This window comes from Taudactylus pleione, unplaced genomic scaffold (genome assembly GCF_031769625.1).
Source record: "Taudactylus pleione unplaced genomic scaffold, aTauple2 ptg001061l, whole genome shotgun sequence".
Lineage (NCBI taxonomy): Eukaryota > Metazoa > Chordata > Amphibia > Anura > Myobatrachidae > Taudactylus > Taudactylus pleione.
In genome coordinates this window covers 833,321-851,099 of record NW_028285462.1, presented here as the reverse complement: position 1 = coordinate 851,099, position 17,779 = coordinate 833,321, and the positions used below count along the sequence as shown (strand labels likewise).

The 17,779-nt window shown below is 44.7% G+C and overlaps 1 protein-coding gene across 4 annotated transcripts in view; it reads left to right on the top strand.

Moving 5' to 3' along the window:
• The window catches only part of PTPRO (protein tyrosine phosphatase receptor type O), a 640,592-nt gene that overhangs the window by 63,414 nt on the left and 559,399 nt on the right, over positions 1 to 17,779 (top strand). For all 4 annotated transcript variants that reach the window (XM_088461537.1, XM_088461535.1, XM_088461536.1 and 1 more), the window contains exons 3-4: positions 5,907 to 6,065; positions 16,431 to 16,583. In XM_088461537.1, coding sequence (XP_088317663.1) covers positions 5,907 to 6,065; positions 16,431 to 16,583 — 312 coding nt within the window. The remainder of the gene's footprint in view (positions 1 to 5,906; positions 6,066 to 16,430; positions 16,584 to 17,779) is intronic.

The window sequence follows — 17,779 nt, the reverse complement described above, 5'->3', positions numbered from 1 at the left end:
TCTGGGTATTCTGTGACATGTTCTGAGATGTGATTATTGGCCAGCAGCCTATGGGTATTCTGCTACATGTTCTGATTTGTGATTATGGTCCAGATGCCTCTGGGTATTCTGTGACATGTTCTGAGATGTACTTTGGGTCCAGCAGCCTCTGGGTATTCTGTTACATGTTCTGAGATGTTATTATAGTCCAGCAGCCTCTTGCTATTCTGTGACATGTTCTGAGATGTGATTATGGTCCAGCAGCCTCTGGGTATTCTATGACATGTTCTGAGATGTGATGATGGTCCAGCAGCCTCTGGGTATTCTGAGACATGTTCTGAGATGTGATTATAGTTCAGCAGCCTCTGGGTATTCTGTGACGTTCTGAGATGTGATTATGGTCCAGCAGCCTTTGGGTATTCTGTGACATGTTCTGAAATGTGATTAGGGTCCAGCAGCCTCTGGGTATTCTGTGACATGTTCTGAAATGTGATTATGGTCCAGCAGCCTCTGGGTATTCTGTAACATGTTCTGAGATGTGATTATAGTCCAGTAGCCTCTGCATATTCTGTGACATGTTCTGAGATGTGATTTTAGTCCAGCAGCCTCTTGGTATTCTGTGATATGTTCTGAGATGTGATTATGGTCCAGCAGCCTCTGGGTATTCTATGACATGTTCTGAGATGTGATGATGGTCCAGCAGCCTCTGGATATTCTGTGACATGTTCTGAGATGTGCTTATAGTCCAGCAGCCTCTGGGTATTCTGTGACATGTTCTGAGATGTGATTATAGTTCAGCAGCCTCTGGCTATTCTGTGACATTTACTGAGATGTGATTATGGTCCTGCAGCCTCTGGGTATTCTGTGACAAATGTCTGAGATGTGATTATAGTCCAGCAGCCTCTGGCTATTCTGTGACATGTTCTGAGATGTGATTATGGTCCAGCAGCCTCTGGGTATTCTGTGACATGTTCTGAGATGTGATTATAGTCCAGCTGCCTTTGGGTATTATGTGACATGTTCTAAGATGTGATTATGGTCCAGCAGCCTCTGGGTATTCTGTGACATGTTCTGAGATGTGATTATGGTCCAGCAGACTCTGGATATTCTGTGATATGTTCTGAGATGTGATTATAGTCCAGCAGCCTCTGGGTATTTTGTGACATGTTCTGAGATGTGATTAGGGTCCAGCAGCTTCTTGGTATTCTGTGATATGTTCTGAGATGTGATTATAGTCCAGCTGCCTCTGGGTATTCTGTGACATGTTCTGAGATGTGATTAGGATCCAGCTGCCTCTGGGTATTCTGTGACGTGTTCTGAGATGTGATTATAGTTCAGCAGCCTCTGGGTATTCTGTGATGTTCTGAGATGTGATTATGGTCCAGCAGCCTCTGGGTATTCTGTGACATGTTCTGAGATGTGTTTAGGGTCCAGCAGCCTCTGGGTATTCTGTGACATGTTCTGAGATGTGATTAGGGTCCAGAAGCCTCTGGGTATTCTGTGACATGTTCTGAGATGTGATTATCGTCCAGCAGCCTCCGGGTATTCTGTGATTTGTTCCTAGATGTAATTAGAGTCCAGCAGCCTCTGGGTATTCTGTGACATGTTCTGAGATGTGATTATAGTCCAGTAGCCTCTAGGTATTCTGTGACATGTTCAGAGATATGATTATAGTCCAGCAGCCTCTGACTATTCTGTGACATGTTCTGAGATGTGATTATGGTCCAGCAGCCTCTGGGTATTCTGTGACATGTTCTGAGATGTGATTATGGTCCAGCAGCCTCTGTGTATTCTGTGACTTGTTCTGAGATGTGATTATAGGTCCTGCAGCCTGTGGGTATTCTGTGACATGTTCTGAGATGTGATTGTGGTCCAGCAGCCTCTGGCTATTCTGTGACATGTACTTAGATATGATTATGGTGCAGCATCCTCTGGGTATTCTGTGAAATGTTCTGAGATATGATTATTGGCCAGCAGCCTCTTGGTATTCTGTGACATGTTCTGAGATGTGATCATGGTCCAGCAGCCTCTGGGTATACTGTGACATGTTCTGAGATGTGATTGTGGTCCAGCAGCCTCTGGCTATTCTGTGACATGTTCTGAGATATGATTATGGTGCAGCATCCTCTGGATATTCTGTGACAAGTTCTGAGATGTGATTATGGTCCAGCAGCCTCTGGGTACTCTGTGACATGTTCTGTGATGTGATTATGGTCCAGCAGCCTCTGGGTATTCTGTGACATGTTCTGATATGTGATTATGGTCCAGCAGCCTCTGGGTATTCTGTGACATGTTCTGAGATGTGATTATAGTCCAGCAGCCTCTGGGTATTCTGTGACAAGTTCTGAGATGTGATGATGGTCCAGGAGCTTCTGGGTATTCTGTGACATGTTCTGAGATGTGGTGATGGTCCAGCAGCCTCTGGCTATTCTGTGACATGTTCTGAGATGTGATTAGGGTCCAGCAGGAACTGGGCATTCTGTGAAATGTTCTGAGATGTGATTATGGTCCAGCAGACTCTGGGTATTCTGTGACATGTTCTGAGATGTGATTATTGGCCAGCAGCCTCTGGGTATTATGTTACATGTTCTGATTTGTGATTATGGTCCAGCAGCGTCTGGGTATTCTGTGACATGTTCTGAGATGTGGTGATGGTCCAGCAGCCTCTAGGTATTCTGAGGCATGTTCTGATATGTGATTATGGTCCAGCAGCCTCTGGGTATTCTGTGACATGTTCTGCGATGTGATTTGGGTCCAGCAGCCTCTGGGTATTCTGTGATATGTTCTGAGTTGTAATTATGGTCCAGCAGTCTCTGGGTATTCTGTGACATGTTCTGAGATGTGATTATAGTTCAGCAGCCTCTGGCTATTCTGTGACATTTACTGAGATGTGATTATGGTCCTGCAGCCTCTGGGTATTCTGTGACAAATGTCTGAGATGTGATTATAGTCCAGCAGCCTCTGGCTATTCTGTGACATGTTCTGAGATGTGATTATGGTCCAGCAGCCTCTGGGTATTCTGTGACATGTTCTGCGATGTGATGATGGTCCAGCAGCCTCTGGGTATTCTGTGACATGTTCTGAGATGTGATTATAGTCCAGCAGCCTTTGGGTATTATGTGACATGTTCTAAGATGTGATTATGGTCCAGCAGCCTCTGGGTATTCTGTGACATGTTCTGAGATGTGATTATGGTCCAGCAGACTCTGGATATTCTGTGATATGTTCTGAGATGTGATTATAGTCCAGCAGCCTCTGGGTATTTTGTGACATGTTCTGAGATGTGATTAGGGTCCAGCAGCTTCTTGGTATTCTGTGATATGTTCTGAGATGTGATTATAGTCCAGCTGCCTCTGGGTATTCTGTGACATGTTCTGAGATGTGATTAGGATCCAGCTGCCTCTGGGTATTCTGTGACTTGTTCTGAGATGTGATTATAGTTCAGCAGCCTCTGGGTATTCTGTGATGTTCTGAGATGTGATTATGGTCCAGCAGCCTCTGGGTATTCTGTGACATGTTCTGAGATTTGTTTAGGGTCCAGCAGCCTCTGGGTATTCTGTGACATGTTCTGAGATGTGATTAGGGTCCAGAAGCCTCTGGGTATTCTGTGACATGTTCTGAGATGTGATTATCGTCCAGCAGCCTCCGGGTATTCTGTGATTTGTTCCTAGATGTAATTAGAGTCCAGCAGCCTCTGGGTATTCTGTGACATGTTCTGAGATGTGATTATAGTCCAGTAGCCTCTAGGTATTCTGTGACATGTTCAGAGATATGATTATAGTCCAGCAGCCTCTGACTATTCTGTGACATGTTCTGAGATGTGATTATGGTCCAGCAGCCTCTGGGTATTCTGTGACATGTTCTGAGATGTGATTATGGTCCAGCAGCCTCTGTGTATTCTGTGACTTGTTCTGAGATGTGATTATAGGTCCTGCAGCCTGTGGGTATTCTGTGACATGTTCTGAGATGTGATTGTGGTCCAGCAGCCTCTGGCTATTCTGTGACATGTTCTGAGATATGATTATGGTGCAGCATCCTCTGGGTATTCTGTGAAATGTTCTGAGATATGATTATTGGCCAGCAGCCTCTTGGTATTCTGTGACATGTTCTGAGATGTGATCATGGTCCAGCAGCCTCTGGGTATACTGTGACATGTTCTGAGATGTGATTGTGGTCCAGCAGCCTCTGGCTATTCTGTGACATGTTCTGAGATATGATTATGGTGCAGCATCCTCTGGATATTCTGTGACAAGTTCTGAGATGTGATTATGGTCCAGCAGCCTCTGGGTACTCTGTGACATGTTCTGTGATGTGATTATGGTCCAGCAGCCTCTGGGTATTCTGTGACATGTTCTGATATGTGATTATGGTCCAGCAGCCTCTGGGTATTCTGTGACATGTTCTGAGTTGTGATTATAGTCCAGCAGCCTCTGGGTATTCTGTGACAAGTTCTGAGATGTGATGATGGTCCAGGAGCTTCTGGGTATTCTGTGACATGTTCTGAGATGTGGTGATGGTCCAGCAGCCTCTGGCTATTCTGTGACATGTTCTGAGATGTGATTAGGGTCCAGCAGGAACTGGGCATTCTGTGAAATGTTCTGAGATGTGATTATGGTCCAGCAGACTCTGGGTATTCTGTGACATGTTCTGAGATGTGATTATTGGCCAGCAGCCTCTGGGTATTATGTTACATGTTCTGATTTGTGATTATGGTCCAGCAGCGTCTGGGTATTCTGTGACATGTTCTGAGGTGTGGTGATGGTCCAGCAGCCTCTAGGTATTCTGAGGCATGTTCTGATATGTGATTATGGTCCAGCAGCCTCTGGGTATTCTGTGACATGTTCTGCGATGTGATTTGGGTCCAGCAGCCTCTGGGTATTCTGTGACATGTTCTGAGTTGTAATTATGGTCCAGCAGTCTCTGGGTATTCTGTGACATGTTCTGAGATGTGTTTATAGTCCAGCAGCCTCTGGGTATTCTGTGACATGTTCTGTGATGTGATTATGGTCCAGCAGCCTCCAGCAAATGGATTTTCTGCTGTCAAAATAATAATTTTCTGTCGTATAATATTTTTGACATGTGATGAATGTTTCCATTCCATAGCAATACAGCTCTGTCATTGTCATCTTAAACCTCTTTGTTAGGATAGCGTAAATGGCAGCGCTACATTATTATATATTGTTGTGATGTAATACGTAATGACAGTTAGATAGCAATGATAAGTACATATGCGGTACATGACGGTGTGTTGACGAAGGATCTGGTTGCTTGGCAGTAAGCATGGGAAGCAGTCGGGAAGCTGACGAATGAAATCCTGACTGCTGTCTTCCCGACTGTCTAATCCCGGCAAGTGTCTAATGACAGGCGTCGAAATTCCAACGCTTGTCATTAGACCTACGCCGGGAGCTCGACACCCGGCTTACCGATCGAAGGTAAGCCGGACGCGGAAAGCCGCTGGGGGGAGGGTTAGGTTAGTGGCTCCTGGGGTGGACTTAGGGTTAGGCTAGGTGAAGGGGGTGTTAGGGTTAGGAACCCCCGGGGGGAGGTTAGGGTTAGGCACCCCCCCGGGAAACTTAGGGTTAGGCTGTGGGGAAGGGGGGGGTTAAAATTAGGCACTGGGGTAGGGAGGTTAGGGTTAGGCATCCCTAAGGGAGGGTTAGGGGGGAGGTTAGGTTAGTGAATAACCTATCGGGATGTTCACTGCCGGGCTTACGGTGTCGGGATTTGAACCGCCGGTCATACCGATTCCGTAAGCATGGCTAGCATTAATGCCTGAAATCTTGCAATCTTCACCACCCTATCCTGGCCTCAGGTTTGAGAGCATATATTGAGTTTCTGGGAGAGCAAATCCAATGGTACAGTAGAATATTGCTGTAGGTTATACTGATGTATTGTACACATGAAATTGTTTCTGTTCTTTCTTTCAGAACCTCTTCCAGTCAGCAAGGTTTTCGTCCATGATTATAAACCATCTCCAGAAACCGGAGTTGTGTTTAAAGTTCAATATCCAGAGAAGTTCAATGTCTTCACAAGAGTGAATATTAGTTACTGGGAAGGAAACAACTTCCGTACTATGTTATATAAAGGTCAGGAATACATAATATTAGCCTCATCCTGCCTCTCTATTTTGTTATCTTTAGAGGAGAGAGAATTTCAGTTAAGAAATTTTCTTTTACTGTATTGTATTAAATGACTTTGCACAAATGGTTAGTAAAAGATGATCCAGATCTGTCTCAGAACAAAGTATGACCGGTCCGGATACCTTTTTCCTTTCCTATATCCTGCATGGAGGAGAAATGGCGACACAACAGTACTGTACATCACCTGATACACACTGATGGCTTGGTGAGATACAGTCACTATACAGATGTGCCCAGCTAGTTTGTTGCTCAATACGCTATGTAGCACATCATGCCTTGAGTCGCGCCACACAGAAAGTTTAGTAATGTAGCGCATGCGTCTGATTTCCAGTGTATGTTCTGTATCACCGCCCGATGACTGGATGACAGAAGCGGTGATTCGGTACACTATACAGTATTACAGCGTTTTCCACATGGAATCAGGAATGTATAATAAAGCGGTAGAAGAATGTCTAATAAAGTATGAAATCATTAAGCTCTGTATTACACACTGACTGTGTGGTTGAAATCACACTTGCACCAATGTAAGTACTGCCGGCACTGTCCCAGACTTTGTAGTGATTTCATTACTTTAGGAACTACAGTACTGTAGTAATGGGATGAGGCGTGTGGCCTAGCGGTCTAATGCCTAGTCTCACTGCTTCTCCCATCTTCTTGTCCCGTGGGTTAGAGACCTTGAAAATATAGTTTTGTTTCTTTTTTTTAATTATTATTTTTAAAATCTTCACTTACAGTATGCAGTATTCAATACAGTACATGTGAAGCGCATGCCCAGTACTTCGGGAGTCAAACGCAGGGAAAGTGGGATTTTTGATATATACCTTAGAGCGCAAACTTGCATCAATGTCGGCACTGTCCCAGCCTTGGACACTATAGTGATTTGTCATGACCAGCAACTGGTAGTGGGCTCTGTTTGAGAGAGAGGTCTCTGTATTACAAACTGACTGTGCGTTTAAACTGTAAACTTGCGTCAGTGTCAGCATGGTTGGCGCTGTGGTGGCTGTCAGCCAGCTCCAAGGGGTTACAAATGGGATCTCTGGTGCATGCCCAGATCAATACCCATGTAGCGCTATGCCATGGCGTATGGAAGATCATACAGTAGGGGGTCATGATTCACACACAGTGAAAGTGGGATCTCCATATTACACACTGACTGTGTAATAATAATAATAATAATAAAAAATAGAAAGTGTAACCTTCCAGGTTTCGAACCCCGTAAACGTGTTGTACAGATGCCTGCATGTAGTGGTTTGATTTCTAACCACTACACTACAGACGCCTGAGTGTGTCGTACTTCATCGTAGATTTCAAGATGGCCAATCTTGTTTTATTAGTTGCAGTGCTGCTACAGTACAGTACAGTATGTGTAACTCCATTACCCACCTCTGTACTACCCTCCATAGACTCTTATTAGCTGTCAGCACTGTCGGCGCTATCCCAGACTTGTACACAATAGTGATTTCATGACTTCAGAAACTGGTAGTGGGCTCTGTTTGAGAGAGAGGTCTCTGCATTACAAACTGACTATGCGTTTAATGCGCAAACTTGCATCAATGTCAACACGGTTGGTGCTGTGGTGGCTGTCAGCCAGCTCCGAGGGGTTACAAATGGGATCTCTGGTGCATGCCCAGTGGAGGGGATGCAATGGGTTTTCTGGCGCATGCCCAGTGGAGCGAAGCCATACACCATGTAGCGCTATTCCATGGCGTATGGAAGATCACAGCACTGCGCATGCCCAGTGGGTCAGGAGTCAAATGCAGCTAAAGTGGGATGTCTTGCTATGACATGCTTGTGGACAAGCGGCTAGGTGTTCCGTCAGTGTACCTGCCTGTCCCGCCTGTTCCAAACCTTAATAATTTTTTTTTTTTTAATTCTTCACTCGTTCAGTATTGTTATCCAACCCTTACTAAACTCAGGGCCTGATTCAGAGCCGCTCATAAGCGGCCGCTCGTTCGCTCCGAGCGATGTTCGTAATGCACATGTGCCAACCAGTCAGTGCGGTCGGAAATCGAGCGCTCGCAAAATAGCGAGTGCCTGCTAATTTGAGTGACAGAATGAGGCGTTTGTGGGTGGTAACAGGGGAAGGTGCTTGAAAACGGGGAGTGGAGATCCGAACGCAGGCGTGCTTAAAGGTCAAAACGGGCATTTTAAGGGTGTGCATAATTAACAAAGCAGCGTCATCGACCACGTCACTTGGTTGTTTCTTAGCCTGAACTGTTCGCATGATTGCGGTAGGAAAATCCTACCACAAGCACTGCGAGCAGTTCAGACGCCTTTCGATGTACTCGATTAATCAAATAAATAGCGGAGATGACGTATGATGCGAGCGGCCAGGGGGCGTCTTTACAAAATAGCGAGCGCATGTTTCGTTCGCTCGCTCAGACATAGAGGCGTCAATAGACCGCAAAGAGCGAGCGCTCAATTTAAATAGCAGGCCCCTTTTTCTGAACGAGCGAGCGCAAATAGCGTCCGGCTCTGAATCAGGCCCTCAGTACATTATATATATACTAGATGTTTAACTTTGTCCTCCAAATTTTTTTTTTCCGCTCCCAAATTTTTTGGGGTGTTCTTAAGTGCTTTTTTTTTTCATGCAGTTTACCTTTGGGGGACTGTCTGAAGACTGCACGGGGGTTACCGCAACGTTACACCCCAATTCAGCACTTTTTTCCGCCTGCTATTCATACAGTAGGCGAGACTTTTTTGCATATTACTGTACATTGCATTGACTTCCCGCCTAGGCGGAAAATCTTTCAAATTGAATACGGCGATAATTTTCCGACTGGCGAAATTACGTAATCGGCGAAAGTTTTTTAGCCGATCTCGTCTTTTTGCTCCAAATTTAATACGGCCCTTAGTGTGTACAGTATGTGTATTGTACTGTATACTACTGTAAGTGCCGGGCAGTCGGGAAATCACTGGGACGGGCAACAGGGATACTGTATATGACTGCGGGCGGCAACCCCCATCGGCCGGCACTCCTGGTGAGGGCAATCCTGGCCAATAGGAAGATACACCCCTGCAACTGTGTGTTATTGATTTTTTTTATCATACTGTAGCCGCTTGTAACACTTAACGCACTGATCCATGCATGCATCCGTAATCCATAAGGTGCCAGCGAATCAGCTCCCATCTGCCATCTCATAGGCTGTGTTTGAAAAATGACAGATGGGAGCTGATTGGGTGGCACTTTATCACTTTCTTATCACTTTTCACTCTCTCCTAACACTGCTTAGTAAATAGACCCCTGAATCTGTCCGTGATGTAATATTGTCAGACTTAAAGGGGGCAGGGCCAGCACAGAAAAACAGTGTATACAGTAGGTCGACATAGATTTGGTCGACAGGCATTAGATCAACCAGGAAAAATGGTTGACTGTGACTCATGATCACACACAGTATTTGCCAACATCGCAATAGATAATGATGGATTAAATGTTGCCAAAATATTTTTGACGACCAAATATAGTATGGCGAATCAACTTGCCTTTTGTTACTGTAGGTTTACTATACAAACAAGCCATGTCGACCAATATTGTGTCGCCCTTTAGTCCATGTACTGTAGATTTAATGACCCTGTCAATCAAATCTCTGCCAGTCATGTGAGTGTGTGGTAACAACTGTCAGTCATCGTCAGATATCCAAGTTTGCGCTTTAAACGCACAGTCAGTTTGTAATGCAGAGACCTCTATCTGATACAGAGCCCACTAGCAGTTACTGAACTCATGAAATCACTAAAGTGTACAAGTCTGGGACAGCATCGGCATTGACGCAAGTTTGTGCTTTAAACACACAGTCAGTTTGTAATACAGAGACCTCTCTCTCACACAGAGGCCACTCACTACCAATTTCTGAAGTCATGAAATGACTATTGTGTCTAGTCTGGGACAACATCGACATTGACGCAGGTTCGCGCTTTAAACGCACAGTCAGTTTGTAATGCAGAGACCTCTCATCCTAACACAGCCCACTACCAGTTTCTGAACTCATGAAATCACTATAGTGGTCAAGGTTGGGACAGAGCCGAAATTGACGCAATTTTGCACTTTAAACGCACTGTCAGTTTGTAATACAGAAATCTCTCTCTAACAGAGCCCACTGCTAGTTACTGAACTCATGAAATGACTATACAGTAGTGTCTGAGACTGGGACAGCGCAGAGAGTGGCGCAAGTGTGAAAATTCAACCGCATACAATACATTAGTAATACAGACAACTGGGCATGCGCAGTACAATGATCTTCCATGCGCCAAGGCATAGCGCTACATGGCGTATGGCTTGGCTCCACAGGGCATGCACCACAGATCCCATTGTAACCCCTCCACTGGGCATGCGCAAGAAATCCCATTGTAACCCCTCGGAGCTGACAGCCACCACAGCGCAGACATTGACGCAAGTTTGCACTTTTTAAACGCACAATCATTTTGTAATGCCTTACTTTTAAACGGCCTTTTAAACAACAACACTACTACAGTAGTTTCACTATAGTTTCCAGAGCCGGCAGTGCCAAAAAAAATTGATTCTTTTCCAGGGCTCGAACCCGGGACCAGCATTGTTGCAAAGCGATCACCTAACCACTAGCCCACAAGCCAGCTATATTAAGAACCGCACATAGCTGGCTCATCCTTGTGCACTCCACCCACCTGCTGCTGTTTTTAATAATAAAAAAATTGTCTTCCTTTCCAAATATTATACAGTACTAGTACATATATACACAGTACCCCACCATTAGATAATAATTCATCCCATCTCAGTGAAAGCTGTGCGTGCATCTCATTAATCTACAGTATCGGTTATACCGTGATAACCTTGATAACAACTCGGGCAACTTCACTACTGTACAGTTATGTACAATATGTGTACTGATTTGCGTCCTGTTCTAAGAGCTTACTGTATGTATGTGATATTAAAAATATTGGTTGTGCGAACATGCAAATACTGTACAGTGCGTGAATGTGATATCCATCCAATTTAACAGTATGGTATTAAGTACAAATTACAACAGTGGAGCACTCACCACCCAGCGGTTAAGCGATGTATTACATGCCGTAGTGTTTCCTTAGTTGAAGAATACCATGGTACGCCACAAGTCCAGCCATCACGTAACGTTCTATGGCGCGATTCAGAGCCCTGAATGGCGCGGCACGAACAACAAACTAGCTGGACACATCTGTACATATCATACTGGGCTGAGCACTACAGCGACATATATAAGGTAGCACACACGTGTCCTCATACACTATTGCTGCAGTGGTGCCATACAGTCCTTCTCGGCACGCTAGGTCCCAGGCGTCTTGATTTGCGCCAAGCGTCTTTTTGCTCGAATGTGTATCTTAGTTGTACAGTTAAACAATTAAACAATCTGACAAAATTGCTTAATGAGACTTTGATATGCAACACTTGTACATCTGTGTGCGAATGAGTCTGAATCTGTATACAAAATGCTACCATGCAGCGGTCGCTACCCCTCTCAGCGCTTGGCACTCACGCCGGGCGTCTTGCGCCGTATTGAGGCTTGGTGTGTGAGGACACATCTGTATATTGATGTAACAGTCATACTTTTACTTCTCTGATTTAAAATAGGAAAATTGATGGAGTATAGGGGTACTAACCTCGAATGACATTGAATGCAGCAAAATCGTCCGTTAAAAGCATATTCGAAATTTACTAAAGGCTAAACGCTGCCGACTTTGCTCCATTTTGAAAAGGAAAAATCATTCGAGAACACCTGAAACTCGGATGGTAACATGTTTTCGTTTTTGGACACATACACAATCGGTCCAACTCGGCAGCACTTTGCCATAGACATCAATAGGACCTGGAAATTTACTAAGGATTCGTATTTGTTATAACGGCCAAAATATAATGCAAATCGACCGCAAAAGACACCAAAAAGAACCCAAATAGAGATCTCAAATAGAACACCTTTTCAATTGGAGTTTCACATCTCAACATACTTAAACCATCACTGACAACTCTGCAAGAATGGATCAGGAAGAACCATGATATATGCATCTGTGTGTAAAAAACTAAACACAGATGCACGGATGGATCAGTGAGAGCTTCTGTGTTTTAAAAAATGTAAAACAGGGTAAAAAAATAAATAAAAATGATGTGGCCCCCCCATCCAAAAGAACAACCAGCACCAACCCAGTACTGGTTGTGCTAAATACAGGGGACAAACTATGTAGGGGTCCCCTGTATTAAGCACAACCAGCACCAGGCTATTCAGAACCAGCCCTGGTTGCCAAAATACAGGGGACAAACGACGTACCAGTCCCCTGTATTTAGTGCAACCAGCACTGGGCTCTGACCCGGTCCTGGTTATGGAAATACAGGGGACAAAAAGAGTAGGGGTCCCCCATAATTTCCAGAACCAGCACCAGACTTTTACCGGGGGTAATGCCACAGCCAAGGGAACCCTTTCACCGGGTCAAAGCATTACCCCTGACCACTAGTCAGCCCAGGCCAGGGATCCCTGTGGAGGTGGAGACCCCCAATAAAGGGGTCCCCCTCTCCAGGGCACCCCAGGCCGAGGCTAATAGCCCGGGGCTATCCCCGGCACCACTGGAGTGGTTTATAGTGTAGTGTGGTACGATTGAAAGAGTACAAATGTGGTCTTTTGCTGTGGAACTACAGGTACCACCAAGCCTCCCCCGCATGCTGGTACTTGGAGAACCACAAGTTCCAGCATGCACAGCATTACGGGCCCGCTGGTACCTGTAGTTCTACTGCAAAATAAATACTTAAAAAAAACCTAAAGAACACACACAGTAAGGGGTACGTTTACTAAAGTGAGAGTTTTTAGAAGTGGAGATGTTGCCCATAGCAACCAATCAGATTCTAGCTATTATCTTCTAGAAGATGCTAGTTAAATGTCAAGTAGATTCTGATTGGTTGCTATGGGCAACATCTCCACTTCTAAAAACTCTCACTTTAGTAAATATACCCCTAAAAGTTTAATAAAACATACATGCGCACTCACACTCACTATCTCACATCCTCACCTATGTAATCCTGAAGCCCATCATGTCCCCTTCTCCAGTAGGAATACATAGGGTAATAAAAAAAAATCTATATTCACCTCCTCATATGCGTGGATCACGTCCTCTTCTGTCCATGTAGGCATCCATGGGCTTGGCAGAACAACATACCAAAAATCTACCTGAATGATGGCTCAACGACAAGATTTCACTATAGAAATCCCGGTGTTGAGCGTTCATTAGCTGAGAGAGGCTAGCCTTCCACCTCTTAGCCAATGAACAGCTCCCACCATTGAAGTTAATGGTGAGAACCGCACGGTTACTTAATGTTTCCTTTGCGGTACTCACCATTGACTTCAAACTTTCAGTTTTCAGAGTTTGCTCAATATCAGGGGGACCTATCAGACCCCTGATGATGAATGGCCCGGTAACTAAAATGTGCGGAAACTAGTGTTTCCACATGGTTACTGGGCCATTTATCGATTATGAATAGGCCCCTATGTGAGATAGTGAGTGTGTGTGCATGTGTGTCTGCATATATGTTTTATAAAACTTTCACTGTCACAGTGTGTGTGTTCTGTTTTTTTTAATATTTCTTTTGCTGTGGAACTACAGGTACCAGCGGGCCCGTAATGCCTTGCATGCTGGTACTTGTTGTTCTCCAAGTACCAGCATGCGGGGGAGGCTTGCTGAGACCTTTAGTTCCACAGCAAAATACAATATTTTTAACTCTTTCAATCGCACCACACTACACTATCAATCCGACACCTACCGCAACAGCGGTGCTAGGGATAGCCTCAGGCTTTCAGCCTCAGCCTCCCCAGGGATCCCCGGCCTGGGCTGACTAGCGGTCAGGGGTAATGCTTTGGCTGGGGGACCTGGTGAAAGGTTCCCCTGGGTGTGGCATTACTCCCCCGCTAGAAAAAGTGTAGTGATGGTTATGGAAATTACAGGGGACCCCTACTTGCTTTGTTCCCTGTATTTCCAGAACCAGGACCGGATCAGAGCCCTTTGCTGTTTTTTTCTAAATACAGTGGACCCCTACATCGTTTGTCCCCTGTATTTAGCACAACCAGTACTGGTTCTCAAAAGCCCGGGGCTGGTTGTTCTTTTTTTTTTTTTGTGGGGGGGGGTCATGACGTTTTTTCCGTCAGTGCATCTGTTTGTTCAAGTTAGTCAAAAACGAACTCTAAATACAAATGAAAAATACGAATGCTATCGAATGATTACACCATCGAACAACACGAATGACAGCAACTCGGCAGCTTAGTAAATTCAGTAACCGGTTTGAGAAATGAAACACATGAATACGGACGATGTCAAACGAGATTGAACTCGGGTGACATTGAATAGAAATCGGTACCTACTAAAATTACCCCTAAGAAATGGGTGGGAGGATTTTGTGCTCAGGGGCCAAATACTGTGGGTAGCAAACTGCTAAGACTGGAGGGGTCCTGCCTCCCGAAGTTACATATGCAACTGGGTGAATGTTTAAGTGTTAAACCAGTGTGGGTGTGGGGGGTACCTAGTATTGGTTTATCTAATAATAGATGTTTTCCAACCCTTTTATTGTACTGTGTGCTAGAAAGCATATGAGAGGTCTGTGTTAATACCTTTTGTTACTGCATGTCACAGCGTTAGATAGTCAGGTGTCCTCATATATATCACAGCAGTAACTCGGATTGTCATTATTGATTAAAAAAATTAGGATTTCTTTGAGGAGTCACTGAAGATAATAGGGGATCAAGAGACATACCACCACCAACTGTGAGGAGACCCCACTACCAAATTCAAATGAACTGAACACACTACTGAGACATGGTTTAGACACAGGCATTTTGACGAAATAGGAAAACAAATTCACCCAGAACCCAAATCCAGTAATATTGATATTTTATGATCTTCCAAAAATACCCAAAGACTAACAACACCCACCAGGATGACCAATCATTTCCAGTTTCAACTCACTTACAGCACATTTATCCAAATATATATGCTCATTTCTGCAAGACACCATGAAAAAAACCCAAAAATCATGCACAAAGGACACAAAGGACATCTTATGGACCAGCGATCTGACATCATTTACACCAAAATCAACCACACAGGCCGGGGCAGCACAAAACACTTCCTTCAGACTGGTCAGCCAGCTATATATCCTCAGGAAGGCCGTACAATTCATTAAGTGTGTCTGGTTCAACAATACAGTTTACTTACAAAGCAAATGGGGGGAGATGTACGAAGCCCAGAAACGGTATCAGCGCACGTTATATGCGCTGATACTGCTTCTACCCGATGTATGATCAGGGGTCTGGGCGCCCCTGTCATTATCGGCGCTGCTATCTATAAGATATCAGCGCCGACGGCAGGGCCATGTACGAACGGTCATAACGCATGACCGTTCGGCCGGCTGTAGCTGTCGTTATTGACAGCTCCAGCCTGGCGTTAGCCTATCCCCACAGCAGGGACAGCGCTGTCCCTGCTGCGGCGGCTGCCGGCTAGGCTGATGCGCTGCTGTCTCTAGCGGGTAGCGCCGGAGGGGGGAGTTAACGCTCCCCCTCTCCGGCCGATGAGATGTTTATACATCTCATCGGTAGTGCTTCCTGCTTCTCCTCGGTAAAGAGGTTAAGTGCCGCTATAATGCATCTACCCCATGGACCGCTATGGGAATGACATTCACCCCAAGATGTACAAACCTGTTTATAAGCAAGTGGGAGGAGGACAACATCTGGCTGGGGCCTAGATTTGGGGAGAACCTCATTCTCTGTGTGATGATACATAGCCACCATTATATGTATAGGGCAGGCCAAAGAAGAAACACTAAGGGGCAGATGTTCTAAGCCTTGTAGAGTGATAAAGTGGAGGGAGGTAATCTACCAACCAATCAGCTCCTGTCATTTTTCAAACGCAGCCAGTAACATGGCAATTAGGAGCTGAGTGGCTTTTATTATTCAGCCTAGTACGATTTAAGATTATTGTTATATTGATCTTTTTATGTGATTGTTATTATTTGTTTGTTCAATAAAGTGTTTATACTTTTTTTTAATTATAGTGAAGTGATTCATTGTTGCAGTTAATTTGTCTTCTGAACATCCCTCTTGTTTTATATTTCTTGTCTTTCCTCTCACTCCTACTTGGGATAATACATTCATTCTTACTGTATATATTTAGGAATAATATATTCTAACAACAAAACATATTTCAGACAAAGAGCATTGATGTGGAAGCGAGTTCATCAGGCAGCCAATCAGTGCAAGTGTCATCTCTGCATTAGCGAATCAGAAACCAGTTCCCTCAACGGCATTAATGTGCTGCATATATTATTATTCACAGATTTCTTCAAGGGCAAAACTGTGTTTAATCACTGGCTGCCTGGAACATGTTACAGCAACATCACCTTTCAGCTCGTGTCTGAGGCCTCTTTTAATAAAAGTACCTTAGTTGAAAGCAGCGGAATTGGACATGTCCCACAGCAACACAGAACAGGTAAGAAACTACCATTAAAATGTTTCTCATCTCTTATCATCTTCTCTGAGTTATCATATTTACAATTCCATGGGGCCTGTTCATCATAACTAAAATATCCATGGAGGTAATTAGGTTTAGAACTTGCATGCAGTTCTACCTAATTACCAGAAGAATTCATCATTCCTCCTCCCCATAACTATATATTCTAAAAAGCTGTTATTTTTGGATTGACAAGTTTTCAGAAAATGGATAGTTTTCCCTGCCTATACCTACCTTACCGCAGCTGTAATCAGTGCTCTACCTTACCCCAGCTGTAATCAGTGCTCTACCTTACCCCAGCTGTAATCAGTGCTCTACCTTACCCCAGCTGTAATCAGTGCTCTACCTTACCCCAGCTGTAATCAATGCTCTACCTTACCCCAGCTGTAATCAGTGCTCTACCTTACTCCAGCTGTAATCAGTGCTCTACCTTACCCCAGCTGTAATCAGTGCTCTACCTTACCGCAGCTGTAATCAGTGCTCTACCTTATCACAGCTGTAATCAGTGCTCTACCTTACCCCAGCTGTAATCAGTGCTCTACCTTACCCCAGCTGTAATCAGTGCTCTACCTTATCACAGCTGTAATCAGTGCTCTACCTTACCCCAGCTGTAATCAGTGCTCTACCTTACCGCAGCTGTAATCAGTGCTCTACCTTACCGCAGCTGTAATCAGTGCTCTACCTTACCGCAGCTGTAATCAGTGCTCTACCTTATCACAGCTGTAATCAGTGCTCTACCTTACCCCAGCTGTAATCAGTGCTCTACCTTACCGCAGCTGTAATCAGTGCTCTACCTTACCCCAGCTGTAATCAGCGCTCTACCTTAACCCAGCTGTAATCAGCGCTCTACCTTACTCCAGCTGTAATCAGTGCTCTACCTTACCCCAGCTGTAATCAGTGCTCTACCTTACCCCAGCTGTAATCAATGCTCTACCTTACCCCAGCTGTAATCAGTGCTCTACCTTACTCCAGCTGTAATCAGTGCTCTACCTTACCACAGCTGTAATCAGTGCTCTACCTTACCGCAGCTGTAATCAGTGCTCTACCTTACCCCAGCTGTAATCAGCGCTCTACCTTACCCCAGCTGTAATCAGCGCTCTACCTTACCCCAGCTGTAATCAGTGCTCTACCTTACCCCAGCTGTAATCAGTGCTCTACCTTACCGCAGCTGTAAT